The sequence below is a fragment of the Ornithorhynchus anatinus genome, chromosome 14, assembly GCF_004115215.2.
Source record: "Ornithorhynchus anatinus isolate Pmale09 chromosome 14, mOrnAna1.pri.v4, whole genome shotgun sequence".
NCBI lineage: Eukaryota > Metazoa > Chordata > Mammalia > Monotremata > Ornithorhynchidae > Ornithorhynchus > Ornithorhynchus anatinus.
Genome location: NC_041741.1, coordinates 14,060,267 through 14,084,683, shown reverse-complemented (window position 1 = coordinate 14,084,683; position 24,417 = coordinate 14,060,267). Strand labels below are relative to the sequence as shown.

At 46.3% G+C, this 24,417-nt stretch overlaps 1 protein-coding gene and 1 long non-coding RNA gene across 3 annotated transcripts in view; one reads left to right on the top strand and one right to left on the bottom strand.

The window, feature by feature from the left end:
* SLC25A21 (solute carrier family 25 member 21) overlaps positions 1-24,417 on the top strand; it is a 338,712-nt gene that overhangs the window by 96,855 nt on the left and 217,440 nt on the right. Inside the window, exon 1 of one of the 2 annotated variants that reach the window (XM_007662483.3) lies at positions 20,514-20,601. The exons of the other annotated variant lie outside the window; for it this stretch is intronic. Within the exon in view, the coding sequence (XP_007660673.2) occupies positions 20,568-20,601 (34 nt within the window). The 5' untranslated portion in view covers positions 20,514-20,567. Of the gene's footprint in view, positions 1-20,513; positions 20,602-24,417 lie in introns of those variants that run through there. 2 annotated transcript variants of the gene reach the window in all.
* On the bottom strand, positions 854-23,550 carry LOC120638809. Its single transcript, XR_005660773.1, has 3 exons — positions 23,372-23,550; positions 2,149-2,178; positions 854-920 (listed from the first exon to the last, which is right to left on the bottom strand). It is a non-coding gene; the product is annotated as an uncharacterized LOC120638809 (long non-coding RNA).

Genomic DNA, 24,417 nt, shown 5'->3' with positions numbered 1-24,417 from the left:
TCTCTCTCCTCAAGAAGCTTATAATCTCCGACTCCTAACACTCTTGGGGTCTGATGTAGGAGAGGCGTTTAAGAGCTGCGTAAACAAACAGAAAAACATCCATAAATAAATGTATTCTGTGAACGCAAGGTCTTGTGCCTCGGATAGGAGCCACAAGTTTGCAAACTGAGGTGGAGTGTTCTGGCAGTCAGTCACTGACAGGCATCGACAGCATGTCAGGGAGCTGGGGTAGGGAAGGTAGAAGACAATGTACGCGGCCTCCAAAGAGCTAGAGGGTAACAACGGAGGGCAGAGTGGAAACTGATTCCACTGGTGTTGAGTTGGGAGGACGAAAAGCTGGAGCAGCGTGAGCAGGATTGGGGCTAAACTCCCTTCGGGAAGTTGCAAAGCCGTTGACTGTCCCATCCTTGAGGGAAACGAACGGGCAAGAACTCTGTCAGAGAGGCAGAATGGAGCACAGAGCAATAGGATCTGGGTATTTGCAGTCTCCGTCCACTTGATGAAAACCAGGACCAATAATAATAATAATAGTGGCATTTGTTCAGCACTTACTATGCGCCAGGCACTCTACTAAGCACTGGGGGTAGATACAAGTAAGTTAGGTTGGGCACAGTCCCTATCCCACATGAGGCTCACAAGTCTTAATTACCATATTCCAGGTGAGGTAACCGAAGCACAGAGAAGTGAAGTGACTTGCCCAAGGTCACACAACAGACAAGTGGCGGAGGCAGGATTAGAACCCATGACCATCTGACTCCCCGGCTAGTGCTCTATCCATTATACTACGCTGCTTGTCAGACAGTTGCATGCAGGGGATATGGAACCTAAAACCGAGGGGATTCAAGAACCTTGAGCCAGGCTTCGACGTCTCCGGGTCCTTCAGTTTTGTCTGGTGCCTTCCAGGATGTGTTGGTCGCATTCTGCCGGCGGAGACGGACATTAATATGAATGTCATTTGTAATATATCATTCAAAGATATTACCTAAGTGCTGTGGGATTGGGGGTGGGGTGAATATCAACTATCAGATAGAGTTAGTAGACACTATCCCGGCCCTCAAAAAGCTTACAATTTAGAGGAGGGAGACGGACACTTAATTCAAAGTTTTCAGGGTATCACCTCTCTCCTCTCCCCAGCCACGCACGGGTAGAGCTTGAGCTTAGAACCTCAGCCATGTTCCTAGGTAATGTCTGCGCTGCAGACAAGGTTTGTGAGGGAATTGGGAGTGGGCAGGAGAGGGTAAGGACATAAACTCCCAGCGGCTTGGAAGGGGGAAAAACAACCCAGGGAGCAATAATAAACGTATTTGTCCATCTCATAATGTGTGCCAAGTGCCCTCCTAAGCACCGGAGCAGATGCAAAATAATCAGGTCAGACAGAGTCCCTGTCCCATATGGGGTTTTAGGTCTTCAGAGGAGGGAGAACAGGTATTTAATACCCTATTTTCCAGATGAGGAGACCGAACACAGAGAAGTTAAACGACTTGCCCAGAGGCAAGTGGCGGGGCCAGAATTAGAACCCAGGTCCCGTGACCGCCCTTCTGGGCTCTTTCCGCTAGGCCACGCTGCTTCTCAGTTGCTCTAGCGATCAGCTACCGAGTAGACCACCCAGCCTGTGTGTTTGTGCTTCGCTCGCTCTCACCCTCCTAATGGGCTGTTGCTTGGACAGGAGCCTGGGTGTAGGCGATGAACTTTTCCCCAACTTTCTCATCACTAAATGCAATCTTTGCAGCGTGTCAGAGGGGCAGGGAGCTGATGAATCCCAATCAGACGCTACATTGCAGGGCTAGAGGACTCCAAGAAATTCTGGAATCACTCCAAAATGTCCTGACTGTAATTCAATAGTAATAAACGTGAATGATGTAATTCTTCATTTGGAACGCGGTTTTATTTACCAGGAGACTCTCCAAGTCTGAAATGTTGGAGAACATAGAATTCCCTATAAATATCAAGCTCTCCTGGGGATCCTGGTCTTTTTACCACGGCTCCTGGAATATCAAGATTTGGTGCGGAATACTCTTCTCGGAGCCAGGATTGGAAAAGCTGTAATCATTCGGATTAATATCGTCTAGTGCATTTGGCGAATGCTTTACTTTGTGCCGAGCACCGTACTGAGCACTGGGGAAAGTTACAAGACAAATCGATTCAGACCTTATTCCCTGGCTGACGGGGGCTCCCAATCTGAAAAAAAAGGGAAACAGATTATGGACACACAAGGAAAGACATAATGTTTGCTATTGCCCTGACAACACTAATGGATTTTGTCACTGTGGAATGGCTGAAGGGGAATAATTACCGAATATAACGATTATAACAACAGATGCCAACTTTTCGTTTTTCATGCGCAGTTGAGCAGGGACAGGACTTTTAAGGGAGTTGAGAACTGGGTGCGGACCATCCTAATTTCCCCATCTGTAAAATGGGGATTCATTATCTGTCCTCCCTTCTACTGACACCGTAAACCCCATGTGGGGCAGGGACTTTGTCCGACCCGATGATCTCGTATCTACCCCAGCGCTCAGTGTAGTGCTTGGCACTCTGTAGGCATTTAACAAAATGTCATTTCATTATTATTGGTGCTATTATAATCCAAAGAGCCAACGGAACAGAAAACCACCATCTGATGGCTCTTCGGCTCCGATCGGTGATTCTCGGGGCTGGTCAGAGAGCCGGGACGAGCGAGACTGGAAGCCCAGCTGCAAAGGCTTTGGGAATCGTCACCTCCATAGAGCTGGGCCCCGTGAAGGATTTAAACATCTGTAAAATGCATTTGGTCCGCGTTCCTGGGTCCCTGTGATCGCAGGCCGGCTCTTTACTCTAAAAGGACATGGAGTCGAAATTGCTTTCCGGTATACCAGTTCCTGTTTTTATGTCGGCTTAAGGAAGGTGAGAGAGATGAGAACCAAATCAAAAATCCTTCGAAGGGGAGAGGACGGCGGAGGCTTTTGTTGAAAGGAAATTGTTGGATCAGCTTCCTGTTAGCGAACAGCCGGGCCCCAACGTAGAGAGATGTGGCTAGTGAGGCACCTTCCTCGGTTGGGCCTCTGTCGGCGACAGCGTCCCAAGTGCTTTCCGCGTGGCTCACGGTCTTAATCCCGTTTTCCCGATAAAGTAATTGAGGCCCGGAGTAGTGAAGTGAATTGCTCGAGGTCAACCAGCAGTCAAGTGGCAGAGCTGGGATTAGAACACGGGTCCTCCTGACTCAAAGGTCCATGCTCTGTCCACTAGGCCATGTTCCTTCTCTTTGTCCGAAGACCTCTGACTTGGTAGCCACCCTAATGGTTCTCTCTCATCCTGCATCGTAAGGCTATGGATTGACAGTTTAACAACTGGTCCCTAAAGGTTGGGCAGCCTTAAACCTGTTCCTCCCCATCTGTCTCCTGCCTGCCCCCTTGTTAATGATAATAAAAATAATAATGATAATAATAATGGTGGTATTTGTTCAGCTCTTACAGTGTGCCAAGCACTATACTAAGCGCTGGGGTTGACACAAGATAATCAGGTTGGACACAGTCCCTGTCCTGCATGGGGCTCACAGTCTAAGTGGCAGTCAGTCAATCGATCTTATTTATTGAGTGCTTACTGCGTGTAGAGCACTGTACTAAGCACTTGGGAGATTACAATATAACAGACAATTTCCCTGCCCACATCGAGCTTATGGTCTAGAGAAGAGAGAACGGCTATTGAATCCACACTGTCCAGATGAGGAAACGGAGGCACGGAGAAGTGAAGCCACTTGACCAAGGCCACGCAGCCGACAAGGGGCGGAGATGGGATTAGAACCCAGATCCTTCTAACTCCCAGGTTCATCCTCTATCCACCAGGCCACGCTGCTTCTTGTTTGTAGAATCGGTGGGTCAAGTGAGACCCCGCCAAGTTTGAAGCCGAGGCTGCAGCAGATGTGTGGCCTCGGCCTTCTCTCACGAGCATTTTCGTACGGCTCCGCTCCATTTTCAAAATGGGCAGCGGGTCACCATCTTAGACTCTGAAGACCCAAGGGGAGCCCAGCGGAGCTGGGTTCTGTCTGGCTGAAGGGAGGCACCTCCTCTTGGCTTCAACAGCCTGCAGGATGAAGGGTGGCACGCCGGCATCTTCCCCAGGCCGGCCCTTTGGGTAGCCCTACCACCCAAATGTGTATGGGTCCGGGGGGTTGGGGAGGAGGGGCGAGGGGCAAGAGACCAGGGGGAATCATTCTGTCCACCTGGAGGACCCTTTTTCATCTTCTGACAGCCCCCCGCGCCCTGTCCACCGGCCACCGGAGACAGGGCCGGTACCGTCCCTGCTGGAAGAGCCTCCGAACCTTCCACCTAATCTCTCCCATTGACACCATAAAACAGAAATACTTTCCTTAGTGAACACACTGTTTAGAAACTCTAGGAGGGCCATTTTATGTTTTCTGTTCACATGATCTAAGCAACATTTTTCATGACTTTGGGGAATAAAGCAGGAAAAAGAGGAAATTTTAAAAATAGAACTGATATTTAATGGCGTTTTCACTTATGGTTTTTGTAACCTCTGTAGTGTGCTATGGGGAGAACTGCCCCCACCCCAGAATGGAACCTATTTATAGCCCGATAAAGGGGAAATATCCTGGGACACTTTAGTCTTTTTCTCAACTCCTTAAAATGTCCTGAAGAGCAAAATAATAAAATGCCAAGCGAAGTAGCTCCAATTCATGTACATACCTTTAAATTACACACTAGAAATGATTTATTGATATTGATGTCTGCCTTCCCCTCTAGACCATAAGCTCGTTATGGGCAGGGATTGTGACTTCTAGTCCTGTTGTATTGTACTAGCCCAAGCGCTTAATACAGTGTTCTGCACATAGTGCTCAATTAATACCATTTATTGATTGACTGAATTCTGGTGGTCCAGATATTGCTCTGCTGCCTTGGCCCCCAGCCCCCACAGAGGCTGGGGGTCATTCTCCGACCGAGGAAGTAGCCACCAAAAGAGGAACGTCAAACCTTTCTGGCCCCGGGAACAGCGGCGGGATCAGGACAGCGGCGGGATCAGGACTTCCAGACTGACCGAGGCCTGCGGATTGCGGTGCACCCGGCCAAGTGGACAGGGACCGTGCCCCCACCCTGGAAAAGCTCCAAGTCAGTCGTCCCCCTTCTCCGGTGGTCGATGGTATCTGTTAAGCGCTTACTAGATATCAAGGACTGTTCTAAGGGCTGAGGCAGATACAAGGTAATCAGGTTGGACACAGTCCCTGACTCACCCGGGGCTCATAATCTTAATACCCCTTTTACAGATGAGGGAACTGGAGGACAGAGAAGTGAAGTGACTTGCCCAAGTCGGCACAGCAGACAGGTGGCAGAGCCGGGATTAGAATCCGGGTTTCTGAGTCCCAGGCCCGTGTTCTATCCCCTAGCCATTCCCAGACCTGTCCTCTGGAGGGAAAAAAGACGGGAAGGAAGGAGAGTAGTCATCTGCTGGTTGACTTCTGGCAAGTCACCAAACTTCTCTGTGCCTTGGTTTCCTCAACTGTGAAACAGGGATTAAGTACCAGTTCTCATTCCTATTTACACTGTGGGCCCCACGTGAGGCAGGGACTGCATCTGACCTGGTAAACCTGCATCTACCTCAGCATTTAGTACAGTGCTTGGCACATAGTAAGCGCTTTGCGAATGCTATTATCATCATTATCGGGAATAAAGAGAATAAAGAGAAAGGGGAACGGCTGGGGCTGGTCCCCGTGGATTTCCAGCAGTGAAGGTGAAGTCAAGCTTGGTTCCAAACAAAATCTAGCCCACAGGGGTTTCCCTCGGCACCTGGTCTTCCTCAGAATCTCCCATGGAGCTTCACTCTGCAAGGAAAGGCCATAGGAGCAACTTTGGATTGTAACACAAAAGTGCTAAGTGTAGCTGTAGGGACGATGCAACTTGGATTGGTGGGACTTAATCGGGAAGACTTCCTCGAAGAGGTGGGATTTCAGGAGGGCTATGAAGAGGGCGAGATCTGTTGTCTGGGGAGATTTCAGTTGGCGGGTACAAGGCACCGTAAGTAGGGAAATTTAGGAGGATCGGAGAGTGCGAACTAGGGCATGGCAGCTGCTCGGTGCGGCGGGAATGCCTTGAAGCTAATGTAAGGAATTTCTTCCTGATGCAGTGGGAAATAGATAGTGGTTTGAGATTTTCGAGAGAGACGGGTGGCATTTGGAGGGGCATTTAAAAAGGTGACCCGGTCAGCCGGCAGGGAGAGGGAGAGGCTGGAGTCCGAGGGACCCCTGAGGAGCTGAAGAGTCTGAGGGGGTGAAGATGAGAGCTACCTTGGGGTGGTGGCCTTTGGGTTGAGAGGAAATGTTGCAGAGGAAAACTTGGCACGTTGTAGTGACAGACTGACTGTATGTGAGAGCCAAAAGACTGCAGAGGAGCTTAAGGCCACCCCAAGGTCCTTGGAGTCTGGGACAAAAATGATAGCGATGTCAATAGACTTTTTCATATCTTTATGCTCCGTGGCTTCCTCTAATTCTTTTAAATAGTGTTTGTTAAGCACTTACTGTGAGTCAGGTACTGTACTAAGTGCTGGGGTAGATATAAGATAATTGGGTTGGGCCACATGGAACACCCAGTCTTAATTCCCATTTTACCGATGAGGTAACTGAAGTACAGAGAAGTGAAATGATTTGCCAAGGTCACACAGCAGACAGATGGCGGAGCCAACATTAGAACTCGGGTCTCCGATTCCCAGGTCCGTGCTCTTTCCAGTGGGCCACGCAATTTCTCAATTTATTTTAGCGTCTGTCTTCAGTGCTGGCTTTTCCTTATTGAGTATGGGGTACCGAGGATTGTACTAAGTGCACGGAGCAACAGAACTCATTTCTCCCCTACCTAGACTGGAAGTTCATTGTAGGCGGGGGACATGTCTACCAATTCTTCTACTGTACTCTCCCAAGTGCCTAGTACGGTGCTCTGGGCTCTGTAAGCACTCAATAAATACCGTTGATTGATTTAATGACTGATTTCTGCCCTCAAGGGGCTTGGACAATATCATCATCAAGTTGAAAAGGGGAGTGGCAATATAAAATAAATATGAATGCTTCCTCCCTCTGCACAACAGATGGAGAGTTTAGAGCATAGGAAGGTCAAGGAATACTTTTCTGTGACCTTGGGCCAGTCATTGATGGAAACTGGCCTCCTGACTCCCACTCTGCAGCCTTCAACCAGACCGTCCAGATTCTTGAGGCTTTAATGATGTGGGAATTAGTTCCTCCATCCCGGGAGAACCGGCCATCATCGCAACGTGGGTGGGTGTATGTCAGATATTTTCAAAAATCATGACCGATGAGCAATCGTATTTTGCGCTCTTAGATGAGAGAACTTCTTCCCGAGCAGCAAAAAAACAGAATCACGCAGCAGCAAAACTACTGAGGGCCTGTGGTGGCTGAGAAAACAGAATTTCATCTGCTGTTAAAATAAATATTCCCACTGACGCCCTGAATCGTCTTGACCCCAGCTGCATTGAGCACTGCTAAGTAGCGTGGTCTCAAAGCAGTCACATTCCATTGCATCATGGGACATTAGGACGCTACTTGACGATAATCGAACTAGTCTTCTGCCAGGAGGGCAGGATTTGTTGTTTGTGAATGAGCCAAATAAGGAACCATCATCACAGCATTCAGCAAAACTAGACCACTTGATGCAGGACGGCTCCCAGAGAAAGATGCCTGGTGTACCTCGCGTGAAGAAGTTTCCTTCTTCAGAGTGTTCGATCTGCAACCCGTCAGTAGTATCTTTTGAGTGTTTACTATTTTTCAGGGTACTTTACTAAGCTCTGCATACGGTAAACACGCAATAAATGCATTTGATTGATTGATTGATTGATTGAGGAGGAAGCCTAATCTTCAGAATCCTGTCTGACCTTTTCCCACAACATGTGGAACACTGAGCAGATGTCTCAGGACTTCACAGGTGCCACCATAATCCCCATCTTCACAAATAAAGGGGAGAGAGCTGTTGTGGAAAATACTGGGACGGCTTACTGGCTTCCAGCAAAAAATTTGCCAGAAACCTTCTGGACAGAATACTCAAGAAAATAGTTACCTGTGCACTAGCTCAATGTCCAAACCAAACTGCAATCTAGCAGGTATGATCTCTGCCACATTACAGATGCCAGAAACATATGGAGAGCAAGCCCAAGACCTCTTTTTTGTATTCATTGACCATGCTTCTGTATGCCTCCACTTCTTCTGCCGTGTCGCTTGACTATTCAAAAACATTTGACACCAATAACATCCCCTGGTTCTGGAAATCATTTGGTAAATCTGGATGTCTCGAGAAATTCACCAAGATCCTTAGTTCAAGGGAGGTCAGAGTTGAAGGTGCTCTAGTCTGACCCTTTCCCTACCAGTAGCCGAGTGGCAGATCCAGTCTTATTGGACTTAATTTATGCTATCGTGGCTGAGGATGTCATGAGGGATCTGGAAATGAGTGCATTTCTTAGTCACTAGAAAAATCTCCAAGGCCACAAGCTTCTAACAACATCAGAAGTCCTCGAAATGGAGACTGTGCTCCTGAAGCGCATATACAAGTCATGCAAATGATCATGAATCGATTTGCCTCGGACTGAACATAAACCTAACAAAAACTGAAATTATCAGCCCCCACATGACAAAAAGATCTTCCATCAGGCAGACCAGACTTACCAATGTCAGCAGATGCTAGCATCGAGGCAGTACACCATTCATCTTTGATCAGGTAGTCAATGAAGAGGATAAGAAAATCAAAAATCCAGCGTGACTTGTGGCAAATCAAACCACAGAAAGTATAGACAATGGGATACCCAATGGCAAACTGAGTTGAATATTGATGCTGTAGTAACCATTGGGGTTTTTTGAGGAGAGGAGAAGTGTGTGCTGGATGACGTTGTAAGAAGTTGATACAGGGAGCAGAGTGAAAGAGTAGGAGCTGGGAAGGCTCCTAACCAGTGAGATGGCTAATGCATTAGCCTAATCATGAGAGGTGACAGGAAATTGATCATCTGATCTGATTCTCTTATGATTTTTATTCTCTTACATATGCCCTCTGGCAACTTGACATTCACCTCACCGTCAGCCCCAAGGCATTTACATCCGTATCCGTAACTTATTTGTTTATATTAATGTCGGTCTCCCCCTGTAAGACTGTAAGCTGGGGCCAGAAACGTGTCTTTCAAGTCTGCCGTATTGTACTCTTCCAAGCGCTTAGTACAGTGCTCTGCACTATAAGCACGTTATAGGCAGGGAAGGTATCTGCTAATTTGTTGTATTGTACTCTCCCAAGTGCTTAGTATAGGCCTCTGCAGATAGTAAGCACTCAATAAATACCATTGAGTGGTTGATCAAATATGGCAGCAGTCGAGGAGTAGCATGGGCTAGTGGATAGAAAATGGACCTGGGCGTCAGAAAGATATTATAATCTACCTTTTGTCTCCTGGATGGCCTTGGGCAAGTCACTTCACTTCTCTGTGCCTCAGTTGCCTCATCTGTAATGTGGGGATTATGACTGTGAGCCCCATGTGGGACACGGACTGTGACCACCTCGATTTCCTTGTATCTTCCCCAGCGCTTAGAACAGTGCCTGACACATAAGGAGCGGCTTAACAAATACCATTAAAAAAAAAAGTGTCAACTGTGGGACCTTGGGCAAATCACTTCACTTCTCTGTACCTCAGTTCCTTCATCTGGAAAATGGGGATTGAGACTGTGAGCCCCAGGTGGGCCAGCGACTGTGTACAACCCAATTTCCTTGTATCCACCCCAGCGATTAGCACATGGTAAGTGCTTAACAGATACCACTTTATCGTGTCTTCCAACTCTGTTATACTCTCCCACGCACTTACTAGAGTGCGCTGCACATAGTAAGCGCTCAATAAACAGCACTGATCGACTTACGGAGATGGGGAACTGGAAGGGAAAGGGCGACGGTGCCGTCTCGTGTGCCAGCCTGACCCTTCCTGGGAAAGGTGGTGAAGACTGGCAGGTTCTGTTTCCTCCAACTCCCCGTTCGGGCTGTAAACCCTGGTGAAACAACTCCGCCTCGGTGCCCGTTCAGCAGGCGATTATTAGAGATTAGAGGTTTTATTTCTCACAGTTTGTTTGGAGAAACGGTAGAAACTGTGGTGAATGAATGGCAGCAGATTCAAAGGCCTGTGATTGTAGAGCAGGCTTAGCGATCATCCCAAGAAACCCCGTGCACCTCGGCTGCGCTGGGAGGGGGGAGGAGGAGAAGGTGTGGAGGGAAGGGATGGGTGAGTCAGGCACTTGGAGTCAGCTGCGATGGGGGAAGAGCCAGACTCATGTAACTTTCCATCAGAACCAAGAAATGGCCATTACGCGCTTGTTTGCAGATGGAGGAGATGTGCTGGTTCTAGTAGTATCATTACTAATAGTATTTTTTTAATAAGAAGAAGAAGAATTGTGGTGTTTAAGTGCTTACTACGTATCGGGCACTGTCCTAAGCGCCGGGGTAGATACGAGGGAATCGGGTCGGACTCAGTCCCCGTTCCACACGGGGCTTATAGTCTTAAACCCCATTTTACAGATAAGAGAACTGAGGCACAGAGAATAATAATGATAATGTTGGTATTTGTTAAGCGCTTACTATGTGCAGAGCACTGTTCCAAGCGCTGGGGTAGATACAGGATAATCGGGTTGGCCCACGTGAGGCTCACAGTTGATCCCTATTTTAGAGATGAGGTAACTGAGGCACGGAGAAGTGAAGTGACTCGCCCACAGTCACCCAGCTGACAAGTGGCAGAGTCGGGATTCGAACCCATGACCTCTGACTCCCAAGCCCGGGCTCTTTCCACTGAGCCACGCCGCTGACTAGCCCAAGGCCACAACAGCGGACGAGTGGTAGAGCCAGGATTAGAACCCAGGTCCACCTGAATCCCAGGCCTCTGCTCTTATCCACTTGGCCAGCCTGCTTCTTGGAACTTGATGGTATTTAGCACTTCTTAATGTGCCAGGGTAGATGTGACTAAATCAGGTTAGACATGGCCGTTGTCTCGAGATCTTAATTAAAAAAAAAAGTTGGTGTTTGTTAAGCACTTACTATGTGCAGAGCACCGTTCTAAGCGCTGGGGTAGATATAGGGGAATCGGGTTGTCCCACAGGAGGCTCACTGTCTTAATCCCCATTTTACAGATGAGGTAACTGAGGCACAGAGAAGTGAAGTGACTCGCCCACAGTCACACAGCTGACAAGCGGCAGAGCCGGGATTCGAACCCATGACCTCTGACTCCCAAGCCCGGGCTCTTTCCACTGAGCCAACCGAGTCACCGAATGAGTTGCCCAAGGTCACACGGCAGGGACAGGGACTGCATCCAACTGGATTTCCTTGTCGCTGCCCCAGCGCTTAGAACAGTGCCTGGCACATAGTGAGCGTTTAACAAATTCCATTTTTTTTTTTTTTAAAGAGTCCCTATTTAGCCAGGTTCTCCTCTCTTCTGATCCCTGATCCACCTTTTCAGGGTCCGTTCACTGCCTCTATGACCCCTTTCTGGCCAGCCACCAGAGCAGTTCAAAGGGAATTGATATCCAGTTTCCTAGGGCTGATTCTTGCAGCAAGCAGAGGTTCCAGAGAAAGACTGTGAATAATGTCTTTACTGGCACCAGGTTGGGAACATGAGAAGCAACAAGGTCTAGTGGAAAGAACATGGGCCTGGGAGTCAGAGGACCCGCGTTCTAATCCCAGCTCTGCCAACTGCTTACCGTGCGAACCTGGGCAAGTCGCCTAACTTCTCTGCGCCTCCATTCCCGCAACTGTAAAATGGGGATTCAGGGGATACAGTAGTAGATACGAGGTTGTCAGGTTGGACGCAGTCCCTGTCCGCACGCCGGGCTCACGGTATTAAGCCCCATTTTACGGATGAGGTAACCGAGGCCCAGAGAAGTGAAGTGATTTGCCCAAGGCGACACAGCAGACAAGTGGTTGGAGTTAGGATCGGAACCCAGGTCCTCCTGACCCCCCAGGCCCGTCGGCTACCCGTTAGGTCACGCCGCTTCCACCGTGGGAGCGGGTCAGCCAGTTTCCAAAGATGACCTAATTCCATGGCCCGACATCAGCGAGCGGAGGCCAGTACATTGTGAATTACTAGCCTCATGGAGGTGGCCGTAAAAATCCTAACCCTCCCAACGCGGTCTCTCGTTTTATTCGATTTTCTTAAATTGGTGTCGTTCTTTCGGTGCTGGCATTTTTTTACCACCTTCACATAAATAAAGTTCTGTTTTGTCACTTTGTCATAGTAAAATAAACTGCTTGTACTACGCATCCCTGCCAAAGCCAGAGCCGACATGGAAAGGATATAAATGTGTCAGTATTAGGGGAATGAAAACACATCAATGCACATGGTGGCTCTCTTAACTCCCGGCTCCCTCTGATACTAATTCATTTTGGTGACATTTGGAAAGGTACTCCCAACATAAATAACGAGCATATAGTGGGGGGTATCTGTGACAGACATAACGTTGGAAAAAAAATGACTTGAAAGAATGCACATCAGATTTTACAGGTGCACAGAACATTAATTTACAATGATGGATGACCTTTTTGTTAAAGGTTGACATAATGTTGAATGGAATGTTTTGTTTATATGTGGGGCTCTAGTTTATTGACCAGTACCAGAACGTATGACCAAACTGGGATTTTGAACAACCTAGACTTTTTTCTTTCTGTGGAAACCATTTTCTATTTTTCCCCCTTCACATACCTAAGCTATTTCACAGGTATCGTGTCCCAAGACAGATGGCTTTTTTGAAAAAAGAAAAAAAAAAAAAAGAGGTATTCACTACCAGCGAGTGCAGTTTCTGATGGCTAAATTTGAAAAATTAAACTGACAGGATTTTCCCTTCGGCCTTTAATTTCAGTCTGTCGTCTTCAGCGTGTCTACGGTTTGGGGTTTTTTTGGTTTTTATGGTATTTGTTAAGCACTTACTATATGCCAGTCACTGTTCTAAGTGCTGAGGTAGTTACAAGATAATCAGGTTGGACACAGTCCCTGTCCCAAATGGGCCTCACTGTCTTAATCCCCATGTACGGATGAGGGAACTGAGGTCCAGAGAAGTAAAGAGACTGGCACGAGGTCACACAGCAGACAAGCGGCAGAGTCAGGATTAGAACCCAGACCCTTCTGTCTCCCAAGCCCTTGCTCTATCCACTAGGCTATGCCGCCTCTCTAAAACCCAGGAGATGAATGGTGGGTTGCCAACGGGTAGGTAAAATCGCAGAAGCTGGAGACCCGACGAGCCCAACATTCTGTCTGCCCCTCGGGATTGTCCTCTGCGTGGCTCTGGAAATTCAGAGGCATGAAACACCCATCACAAGTAAAATTCTTGTAGTGAGCAATACCTGCTAATTCTTCCAAGTGATAATGCCTTGGGAGATTGTCACCAAAGAGGGGGCCTTAGGGGCAGTGAACGGAACTGGTGCTGAGATCTGTCAATTTTAAGAGGCCGCCGTAGAGGGGAAAGATTCCTGTGTCGGATCTGCAAAACGCACGATTCATAGGGCAGTCGGGGTTGGAGGGGATGGTGTAGATAAATCTGTCAACCAGTGGTATTTGTTGAGCGCTTACTGGGTGCAGAGCACTGTACTAAGTGCTTAGAGCGTAAGCTCCCTTTGGGCGGTTCTGTTATAGCGTACTCTCCCGAGTGCTTAGTACGGCACTCTGCACACAGTAAGTGCTGAATAAATATGATTGATTGATTGATTGGGAGAGTACAATACATCAGAGTTGGTAGACACATTCCCCGCCCTCAAGGAACTTAAATTCTAGACAAAAGCATGCTGTGGCTTGAGAAGAAGCGTGGCTTAGTGGGTAGAGCACTGGCATGGGGGTCAGAAGGACCTGGATTCTAACCCTGACTCCACCACTTGATCTTGGGCAAGTCACTTCACTTCTCTGGGCCTCAGTTTCCTCCTCTGTAAAATCGGGATTAAAACCATGAGTCCCATGTGGGCTGTGGACCGGATCCAACCTGATTAGTGCTTAGAACAGTTCTTGGCACATAGGAAATGCCTAATAAATACCATAAAAAAACCCAATCAGCTGTAAAGACTGCAGTACATGAGAGCTGAAAGAGGTTTCCTGGATCCTCACCCCTCCAACAATGCCATCCCATACCCCAAGTCACAACGTTGCCCACGTTCCAGCAGTTGGCACAGGTGTGGCACCAGAGTCCCTCTTGCCTGAGGCTGCTCCTGCCCTGCTTATCCTGCTCATGCCAAGTGATAAATGGCTCCTTTTTCTTTTTAATGACCAGGTCTTTCACAAGACTTTCCCAGAAAGATTTGAAAGACTTGGGATTCTTTAAGGGAGGGAGGTCATGATTAAAATCTACAAGACTGTGAAAGGTGTGGACAGGGAGAACATGAAATTAGGTCCACCAAGTACAGTCTCAGGGTGAGGAGCACCCACTGAAGCTTGAGGGTGGTAGATTCAAAACAAACAAAAGGAAACACTTCTTCACCCAGTGGGAGGTGAGCATATGGAATTCATTACCGCAGGAAGTTGGACAAACAGAATGGATCGGGAAATCCAACAGGGGTTTGGATACATTCATGGGTGAGAGATCCAAAATGACTTGTTAAAGGGAAAAATGGGGGATGTTAAAAAGCTCAAGGAGGATTGCGAAGGATTAATGGATAAGGCGGGGGTGGTCCCTGATGATTTATTAGAGGGAAAATTTAGTGATGTTTCATGGTCCATCCCTAACCGTGAGGTTGGACTGGGGGGCGAGGGTTGGGGGGGGGGGGGCAGTGGGCGAAGGGAAGAGGGGTCCAGGAGTATACCCAGTACAAGATTTCTCCAAGCATCCTGGTTCCCTTGTCAGAGATGGAATCCTGGGTGGATTGTGGGGACTGACCTAGTTTGGGCATTGGTCAGCCTTAGAGATCAAACCCTGATTCAAGAAAGTGAGGATTTAGTTAGGGAGGAATTCAAGTTTGGCTAAAGTCAGGCTTCAAAATTTGGTCCAGGTTGAAGAGGTGCAGTATAGTAATAGTGCTCAACCTTCTTTAAGCTATAACACCTGAAACTACCATGAAAACACTCCCGCGGCTCTTAAGCCCCTTCAATCAGTTGCATTTATTGAGCGCTTACTGTGTGTAAAGCATTGTTTTTACACTGTTGCTTCTCCCTTTTAGTATATGTCTCTCCTTCTAGATTGTACAATCCTTGAGGGCAGAGGTGAGTTTGCTCACCGATTGATTTACTTATTGACTGATTGATAGAACAGCTCCATTACCTATGTATAATACTTAATGACAAGTGGCAAGACAGAACCATTCTCTGAGCCTCAGTTTCCTCATTTATAAAATGGGGATTCAGTACCTGTAGTCCCTTCTGTTTAGTCTGTATCCCCCATGCGGGTTAGGAATTGTATCTGCCCTGATTATCTTGTAGCTTCCCCAGTTCTTAGAATGATGCTTGGCAAATAAAGAGCGCTTAACAGATATCACAGTTATTAACTACAAACAATGAGACCTTGGAGCATAGATCACCAGTTTTGATGCAGGTGATCATCAAAACTAGATGTAATATGTAAGGGAAATGGACAACAGGAGGATGACCAAAGAACTGCCCTATAAGTGAGCTGAAATGGGGAAACCAAGAGGAAGGAGGGGAGAAAAAGTGTTTTAAAGACATAGTGAGATAAAATGAGGTAGCACAGCAGAGGACACTTGAGAGAAAGCAGACAGAAATGGGGCGACCGTCGAGAGTGGAGGTTTTGGGACAATCAGGACACCAGAAGGGAGAAAAGAAAAGGGCACCTGGCCCTGCAGCTAACAATAAGCACTCCATAAATACGATTGTTTGATTGACATGCTTCAGTTTAGCAATACCTGGACAAGGTGCGGAAAGGACGATTGACTGAGCCTTATCGGTGTTTAATGTCTGTCTCCTATTCTAAACTGGAAGCTCATTATGGGCAGGGAACATAGCTGCTAATTCTGTTTCATCTTACTCTCCCAAGCGCTTAGTACAGAGTCCTGCACGTAGATTGATTCAGCCACACTCGCATACTCATTAAAAGTGGCACAATCCATAATATTTTCTTTGGCTTGGAAAGACCAGTCACCTCAGTTCTCAGTACCTCAGTTTTCTCATCTATAAAATTGAAATTCGACATCTTTCCTTCCCTCCTACTTAGAGCCCCACAAGGGACATGGATTGGGTCCGACCTGATTAACTTGTATCCACCCCAGAACTTTGAACAATGCTTGACACTCCGTAGGCACTTGGCAAATACTAATATTATTATTGTTCTCATTACTATTATTATTCAGACTTCCTCCTCAGACGAGCTTCAGTTCACCCCTTCTGGTTCAGATGCTGGAGACCCTGCTCCCAGACACAGCAGATCTTGGGCTCTTCTTTCTCTGTCTTAGCCAGGGACTGTCTCTCACTGTGACCTGCCTTCTAGATTAACTCAGAACCACTTCTCTCACCTGCCCTTTTGAAGCCTCCTCAATGTGGTGGAAAATATAGGAACCTTGGCCACGTAAGGGAGGCTAATGAATAAAAAGACTTAAGACTCGTTCAGGTTTCAAAAGTGGGAAAATGGGACTATTCTATGTGCGGGAAAACTTTTTTTAATGCCCAGTTTCAGCTAGGAACAGTCCCTGAGTTGGCCTTGTCGTGATTATTTATTTTGGGATGTAGGGTGCTTGAGATCCAAAATTTCTGGCAGGCTGTACACTGAGCAGACATTGGGAACTAAATAAAGCCCCAGAGGGAGGGGCAGAGTAAAGCAATATGGGGCTGAATTGTTCATTCCGAGTGATGAAGCGGGAATCAAGCCTCTCTAGCTCTAGATGAATGTTTTGGGCGCTAGAGTGAGAAAGGCTATGCTTGTGTGATAACTACTTGGCCTTTCTTTTAGAAGCTTGTCAGTCTATACCTGTCATGTATTTATTTATATTAACGTCTGTCTCCCCCTCTAGACTCTAAGCTCATTGTGGGCAGGGGAAATGTGTCTGTTGTTATATTGGCCTCTCAATAGCCCACGGTAAATGTTTCATAAATATGATTGAATGAATGGTGATTAGAATACTAGAAGGGGGTGCCAAACATAATCATAGGTCTCGGTGGGACAAGAATGGATTGTGGTGGTAATAATAATAATAATGTTGGTATTTGTTAAGCGCTTGCTATGTGCAGAGCACTGGTCTAAGCACTGGGGTAGATACAGGGTAATCAGGTTGTCCCACAAGAGGCTCACAGTTAATCCCCATTTTACAGATGAGGTAACTGAGGCACAGAGAAGTCAAGTGACTTGCCCACAGTCACAAGGCTGACAAGTGGCAGAGCCGGGAGTCGAACCCATGACCTCTGACTCCGAAGCCCAGGCTCTTTCCACTGAGCCACGCTGCTTCCCATAATTGATAGCAGTAATAATAATAATGATATTCGTTAAGCGCTCACTCTGTGTCAGGCACTATTCTCAGCACTGGGGTAGATACAAGATAATCAGGTTAGACACAGTCTCTCCCAAGTGGGGCTCACAATCTTAACCCCCATTTTTCAGATGAGGGAACTGAGGCACAGAGAAGTGAAGCGTCTTGCCCAAAGTCATATAGCAGACAAGAAGCAAAGCTGGGATTAGAATTCTGGTCCTCGTGACTCCCAAGCCCATGCTCTAGCCAATAGGCCACACTGCTCCTCATAGTACTGGCTAAGCACAGCATGCAGAGCACTGTATGTATGTATGTATGTATGTAAGGTGTGGGAGAGAATACACCTGTGGGAATTAGACATGGTCCGTGACCTTTGAAGAGACTCACGCCTTCAGGGGAGCTAGGGGAATGGGAATGGGAAACGGGAAAGGAAGTATGGGGACTTACAGAGGCTGGAATTATCTTTGGGAAGTGATAAAAGGAGATTCTCTGTGGGTAATGCATTCCCTAGAGGCTTTGTTAACTGTGACACGTTGGGGCCATTCGATATTCGCCCCACCCTCAGCCCCACGGCATTCATGTACACATCCATAAATTATATATTTATTTACATTAATGTCTGAGTTGGGGAAGCAGGGTAGCTTATTGGAAAGAGCACGGGCTTGGGAGTCAGAGGTCGTGGGTTCTAATCCCGGTTCCGCCACTTGTCAGCTGTGTGACTTTGCGCAAGTCATTTTTCTCTGTGCCTCAGTGACCTCATCTGTAAAATGGAGATAAAGACTGTGAGCTCCGTGTGGGGCAACCTGATAACCTTGTATCTACCCCAGTGCTCAGAACAGTGCTTGGCACACAGTAAGTGCTTGACAAATACCATTATTATTATTACACAGGTATTCCACTCTAGGAAGAGTGACCAAACACAAGTATCTGATAACTACATTCCAACAATGGAATGCTCAAGCACCTAGGCTAGGAAGAGAGAGACAGAGAGACAGAGAGAAGAGAAAAAGAAAGAAAGAAAAGAAAAAGAGAAAAGAAAGGAAAGAAAGTAAGAAAGAAAAAGGCAGGGAACAAAGGTCCTGGCCAACTTTTGGGGACTTGGTCTCTTGCAAGAGATCCAATCAATAAAAGGCATTTATCGAGCACTTATTGTGTGCAGAGCACTATATTAAGCGCTCGGGAGAGTACAATACAGGCCTCCAGGAGTCAGAGAGCACGCTCGTGGGAGAAATCCTCTCTGGAACTGTAAGGGCCATAACCTTTCTCCATCTGGTAAATAAGCACGTGTGAAAATACATTTCGGATCCTGGTCTATACATTGCCCTGGTCCTGAAACGCATAATGGCCACTCTGTTTGCCTTCACACTGAACTGCCAGTTCTTACCTAATTACTTTGTAAAATGTTTTGAAAATCTTGAGCATGAACAGTGCTTTGTAAAATCATAATCTATCTGTTTTTGTACAAGCACATGCATTCAGTTTATTTATACTAGCCTCTAGACTCTCTCCCGCTCTCCCCACTGGCCTTCTCCCTCCTCCGTTTTAAACAGAAGTGGTAAAAACCAGTGAGCATTGTTCGGCTTTCTCTTGTCCTTGACGTTTTAGGTATTTAAATCGAACTACCGGTATGGCTGCTTTGGTTTTGTATCAGTTGAAAGATAACCGTACGGTGTCCTACCATATTTTATATGTGATTTTGATCCTTCAAAGCCAACAAAAGGCACTTTAGAGAGATATAAAAATAAAAGGTAGCTTTCCAGTGTCTTTTAAAGTACAAAGACCAATCCTCATCTAAATAAGAGTTGAGTTTCTCTCATTTCATGGTATTTTGCCAGTGGTTAAAACTCTGATTTTAATTAGTGGTTGATGCTTGTGCAAAACTATTTTGGCACATTCTAATAAAATCAGGAACAACTATCTGTTGTCGTTGCAGCCATTTATAAAATGAATCCCGGGGAATGTAATTTAGTGACGCTCTTGGAAGAATTGAAAGATTTGTGGGTTAGAAGGTTCTGTCTGTGTCATTGGTTCCAGTGACAGCTCCACTGGAACAGATGGAGAGTGCATTTTGGAGAAATGGCAGCTGACATTTTGGTCGAGAAAATTTACTTTTAGCGAGAATTGGAAGTAGAGTAACTGCCTGTAATCAATCCCAAAGCCTCCCAGTTTGCTTTCAAGTTCTGCTTTTTTTGAAAGGAGATTATCCTTTTAGTAACTTCTTTCTAGATGTAATGTTGTTCGCTAGAGTTGAGCTTTGGTATTGAGTCGAACTGTTTTTCATCTAGTGGGCCTAAAACCTGGGTGCTGAAGATGCCAGACTGTAAGCTTGCACTCTAGCCCGCAAGTTCATTTTGGGCAGGGAACGTGTCCGCTAATTCTTTTTTTTTTTATGGTATTTGTTAAGCACTTACAATGTGCCAAGCACTGTACTAAGTGCTGAAGTAGATCCAAGGTAATCGGGGTGGACCCAGTCCTTGTCCCACAAGACTTAATTGCCATTTTAAGGATGAGGGAACTGAGGGCCAGAGAAGTGAAGTGATTTTCCCAATGTCACACAGCAGACTCATGGCAGAGGTAGGATTAGAACCCAGGTCTTTCTGCTCCCAGGCCTGTGCTCAATCCACTTGGATCTGAACAAGTGGAATTTTTCATCCCTTCAGCCGCTGTTTACAGGGAGCAGAAGGAAGGAGGAAGATGTCAGAGATTGCTCTCGCGTGCACCATTACCCACCAGTTGTATTTGCCGAAAGTTATAGTAATTGCTCATATATGGGATTGTAGCAGCTTTCCTACAGTGCGATAGCACTGCTAGGCAACATTTGTAAACTCGTGTGCAGCGAATGTATCTGTTTATTGTTACATTGTACTCTCCCAAGTGCTAAGTGCAGTCCTCTGCACACAGCAAGTGTTCAGGAAATACGGTCGTCTGACAAAAATCAGGATTGATCACAGGCATAAAATAAGGTGTTTATCTGGGTTTGCAAAAGAGAATCTAGGTAGTTAGATTGACACTACCAAGTCTCTCCAGGTGTTCAGTATAGGAGAGAGGAATTCGGAACACCTGAGCTGAATCTGTGATCAGTAATATAGGCTACAGGTGGAGGTTTTTTCCGGGCTTGGAACTTCTGATGGTGCTTCAGAAGTGGGTGGGAGGACCAGGCCTAACAGCAGTCAGTAAAAGCAGATGATGAATGGGTCTTCTGGGAGTTCAGCAGGAGGTAAGAAAGTGCTGTATTCTGTGACCCAGTCTCTAAGATGCACAGGAAATGTTTTTACTCTGTTTCACTAATATAGCTAGGCTTGGGAGTATATTTGTGTGTATGTGTTCGTATGTGTCTGTTTGTGTGTGAGAGAGCAAGTGGGTATGTTTGGGGAGAGAAGATATGGGATCAGGAAGTAAGTGCTTCAGTTAGATTGATTTGAGTGAAACCTAACGCGCTATCCGAACATACTGAATGTCTCCGATTAGAATCAGATTCTCAGAAGCTGAATAGGGTAGCCATTTCTGGATTCTAAGATACCAGTATGTCCAAGTCGAGGCAAAAGCTCATCTTACTTTCATGTGTCTAGCATTTTAGGCTGCGTGTTAGTAAGATATTATTTATTCAGTAAGTCGTCAGAGCGTCTGGTAAGGTTCTTTCTGGAATGTCGGTCAGCTGATGAACGCTTTTCTAAAACAGCGACTCGGATGAGGGCAGATGAATATTACATTTATGACTGCAGGGGTTGAGCCGCTTTAGCTCATAAATAGGATAGGCAATGAAATGCCTAATGAAACCCAGTTCGGGTGCAATTCTTTGAGAGGAAAGTATGGGGACAGGTAGCCTCCTGGCTGGCTTGGTGGTACACCGGTCAGTCATGTGCTAAAAACATCATCTGATGTCTACGTCTGTGTGTGAGAGACCCTTTTGGAAAAGTCTATGCCATGCGTTTCAAAGCGGACATGGTAAATCTATTCATCATGAGTCGAAGACCACCACGGTGTTTGGGGAGCAAAAAGCCAGCCTTTCTTTGCAGGATAATAAATGATCGCGGGGCTGGAAATGAGTCAGACTTTTCAGACTGGCCAAAGACAAACTATCCTCGATTCGGTCCTTTGACTCACCTGCCCTTATTCCACCCTGCTACTCAGGTGCAAGGCAGAAGAGCTTTTTGTGTCCACAACTGAAAGGTCCTTTAGTTAAATGAGGGAATTCTCTGCTCTTCTCAGAGAAAGTAAAATAAATGCGGGAGAAGTTGCCGTTTGAAAACGCTGTGAAAATACACACGTTCTGCGTCATTTCCATTGAAATGCTGGGACTTAAGAAAGCTTGTTTATTGTTTCTCAGGGTCCAGTCTGGCCGCAGGTAGGGAAAATTGGATTCTTTCTCCGTTAAACACCCCATTGTCACTTACAGGTTGCTCAGAGAGGAATGGGGGAGAATGAAGAGTATTAAGAGTTGGGGGCTAATTAAGTTTCAGAAACTTTTCAGAGAAGCTCTTAAAATCAAGGAATTTAATTGGTTGAACATGACTGAGCTAAAGTTCGGGGGGGGGGGGGGGGGTATTTTTCAGGTTTTCACTAGTGTTATCATCATTGAGGTGGGTGAGTGGGGGTCAGATGGGCATGGGTTCTAATCCTGACTCCGTCACTTGTCTATGTGGTCTTGGGTAAGTCACTTCACTTGGCCTCAGTTACCTCATCTGTAAAATGGCGATTGAGACTGTGAGCCCCACGTGGGACAGGGACTGTATCCAACCCGATCTGCTTGTATCCACCCCAGCGCTTAGTACAGTGTTTGACACATAGTAAGCACTTTACAAATACCATAATATTATTAAGTGCAAAATATTGCAGTGTTATCAAGCCCAACTCATATCCCACTTAAGATTCTATGACAGACACTGAGCTTATGTTGGGTGGTAATATGGAAATCAGACCACTGAATATCCACTAAAATGTAAACAGTATTTCTTAATACTATAATGTGTGTTTATATGCTGATGTGTATATTTGTGGGCAATGAAATATAGTACACACGCATGTACTGGCATGTGGAAAGCGTTCTGGTATATTGTACTGCATGTGCATAAACTAGTGTCATTGGGTGTATGTATTGGGCTTTGACACTTGAATGGCTGGTAGGCAGTATGGGGAGTGTGAGTTTTCTGATAATAATAATAGTTGTGTTTTTTGTTAAATGCTTACTCTGTGCCAACCACCATGATAAACACTGGGGTAGATACGAGATAATCAGATCTCCCATGGGGCTCGCATTCTAAATAGGAGGGAAAACAGGTATCGAATCCCTATTTTGCAGATGAGGGAACTGAGGCACTGAGAAGTTGAGTTGCCCAAGATCACACGGCAAACGGTGGCAGAGTTGGGTATAGAACCCAGGTCCTTCTGACTCCCAGGCCTGTGCCGTATCCACTGGCCTCGCTGCTTCTAGACCAGCATCATCCTGTCCCTTTTGAGCAACTGCTCAGTCTGCCCCCCTTCAGAGAAGACATTGGGACTGTTCTGGCTCCTCCCTCTCTCTTTATTAAGCACTTTCTTCCTGCAGAGCACTGTACTAAGCGCTTGAGAAGGCACAACACAGTTGTTAGGCACAATCTCTGACCTCAAGGAGTTTACAGTTTAGTGGGAAATTTAAAAATGAAACCTGAATGGTCTAGTGGAATGAACACGGGCCTGGAAAGTCCGGGTTCTAATCTAGGCTCCTGCTTTGTGACCTCGGGCAAATCATGATTCCCGTTTGCCTCAGTTTCTTCAGCTGTAAAAGGAGGATTACATGCCTGTTTTTCCCTATTAGATTGTGAGCCCCATGGGGAACAGGGATTGTCTAATCTGATTATTTAGTATCTACCCCAGCACTTAGTAGTGTGCTTGATGCATAGTAAACACTTCAAAAAATGCCATGGTTATTATTAACCTGAAAAACAATTTTAACATTAGAACTCAATTTATATCCTGAATGTAAAAAAAAAAAAAAGTCTGATACCTACCATCCCAACTCTGAGTTGTTTTTGTCTTTTTCTGAAACACAATCCATACATTAGCCTATAGTGACGTGCCATGACGAGCCTATCCCGGGTTCTAACTTGAAAGAATCTTTGAAAGTCCTCGTTCTGATCACCAGAAAGTCAGAGCACCTAACCCAGGGTGAGGAATTGCTGAGTCTTGCGGTCATTTCTCATCTTAAGAAACATTCCGACATCGTGGGTTTATGGGTTACCGTGCCAACATTACCCAGCTGGGCTGGGTCCTGCTGTTATGCAATTGGTTCCTGCAGATCAGGTGGGTGACGGGATGGCTAGACACAATTTCAAGGGCCAGTTCCTCTAGTTGTGTTTCTTTGGGGAACACCCTCTCCAGGCCCTTCAGTCAGGCAAGGACAAGGCAGACAGGAGGATGGACCTTTGGAAATGAATAGAGAGAGAATACATTGGCAGTTAACTCTCAGCGTTCCTAGGAAAACTGCAAATGATCCAAACTTTATGTTGGAACACAAACAAGGGTGAATATTTTCAATTTCAGACATTCTGATCGATTCGATCAATTCAATGAAATCCCGTATGGCACCCAATCTTTACCTTCCAAGAACTGGGACAGACTTGATTATATCTGTAATTTATTTATTATATCTCTAGCTCATGTATTCATATTAAAGTCTGTCTCCTCCTCTAGACTGTAAACTCGTTGCGGGTGGGGAATGTCTGTTTATTGTTATATTGTACTTTCCCAAGCACTTAGTACAGTGCTCTGCGCACAGTAATAAATACGATTGAATGAATGAATGAACCCTTTGGCCCTGAGAATAAATGTGTGTTGCCGGGGAGAGACCATGTGGGAAGTGACACTGCCTTATTAAAGAGCAACTCAACTTCAACATGCTCATTTCGTTTAGAGTCAATCAGGACAGTGTGACTTCGCATGATCAATCAAACGTATTTATTGGGCGCTTACTGCGTGCAGAGCACCGTACTAAGCACTTGGGAGAGTTCAGTATAACAGAGATGATAGACACGCTTCCCTGCCCACGGTGAGGCTT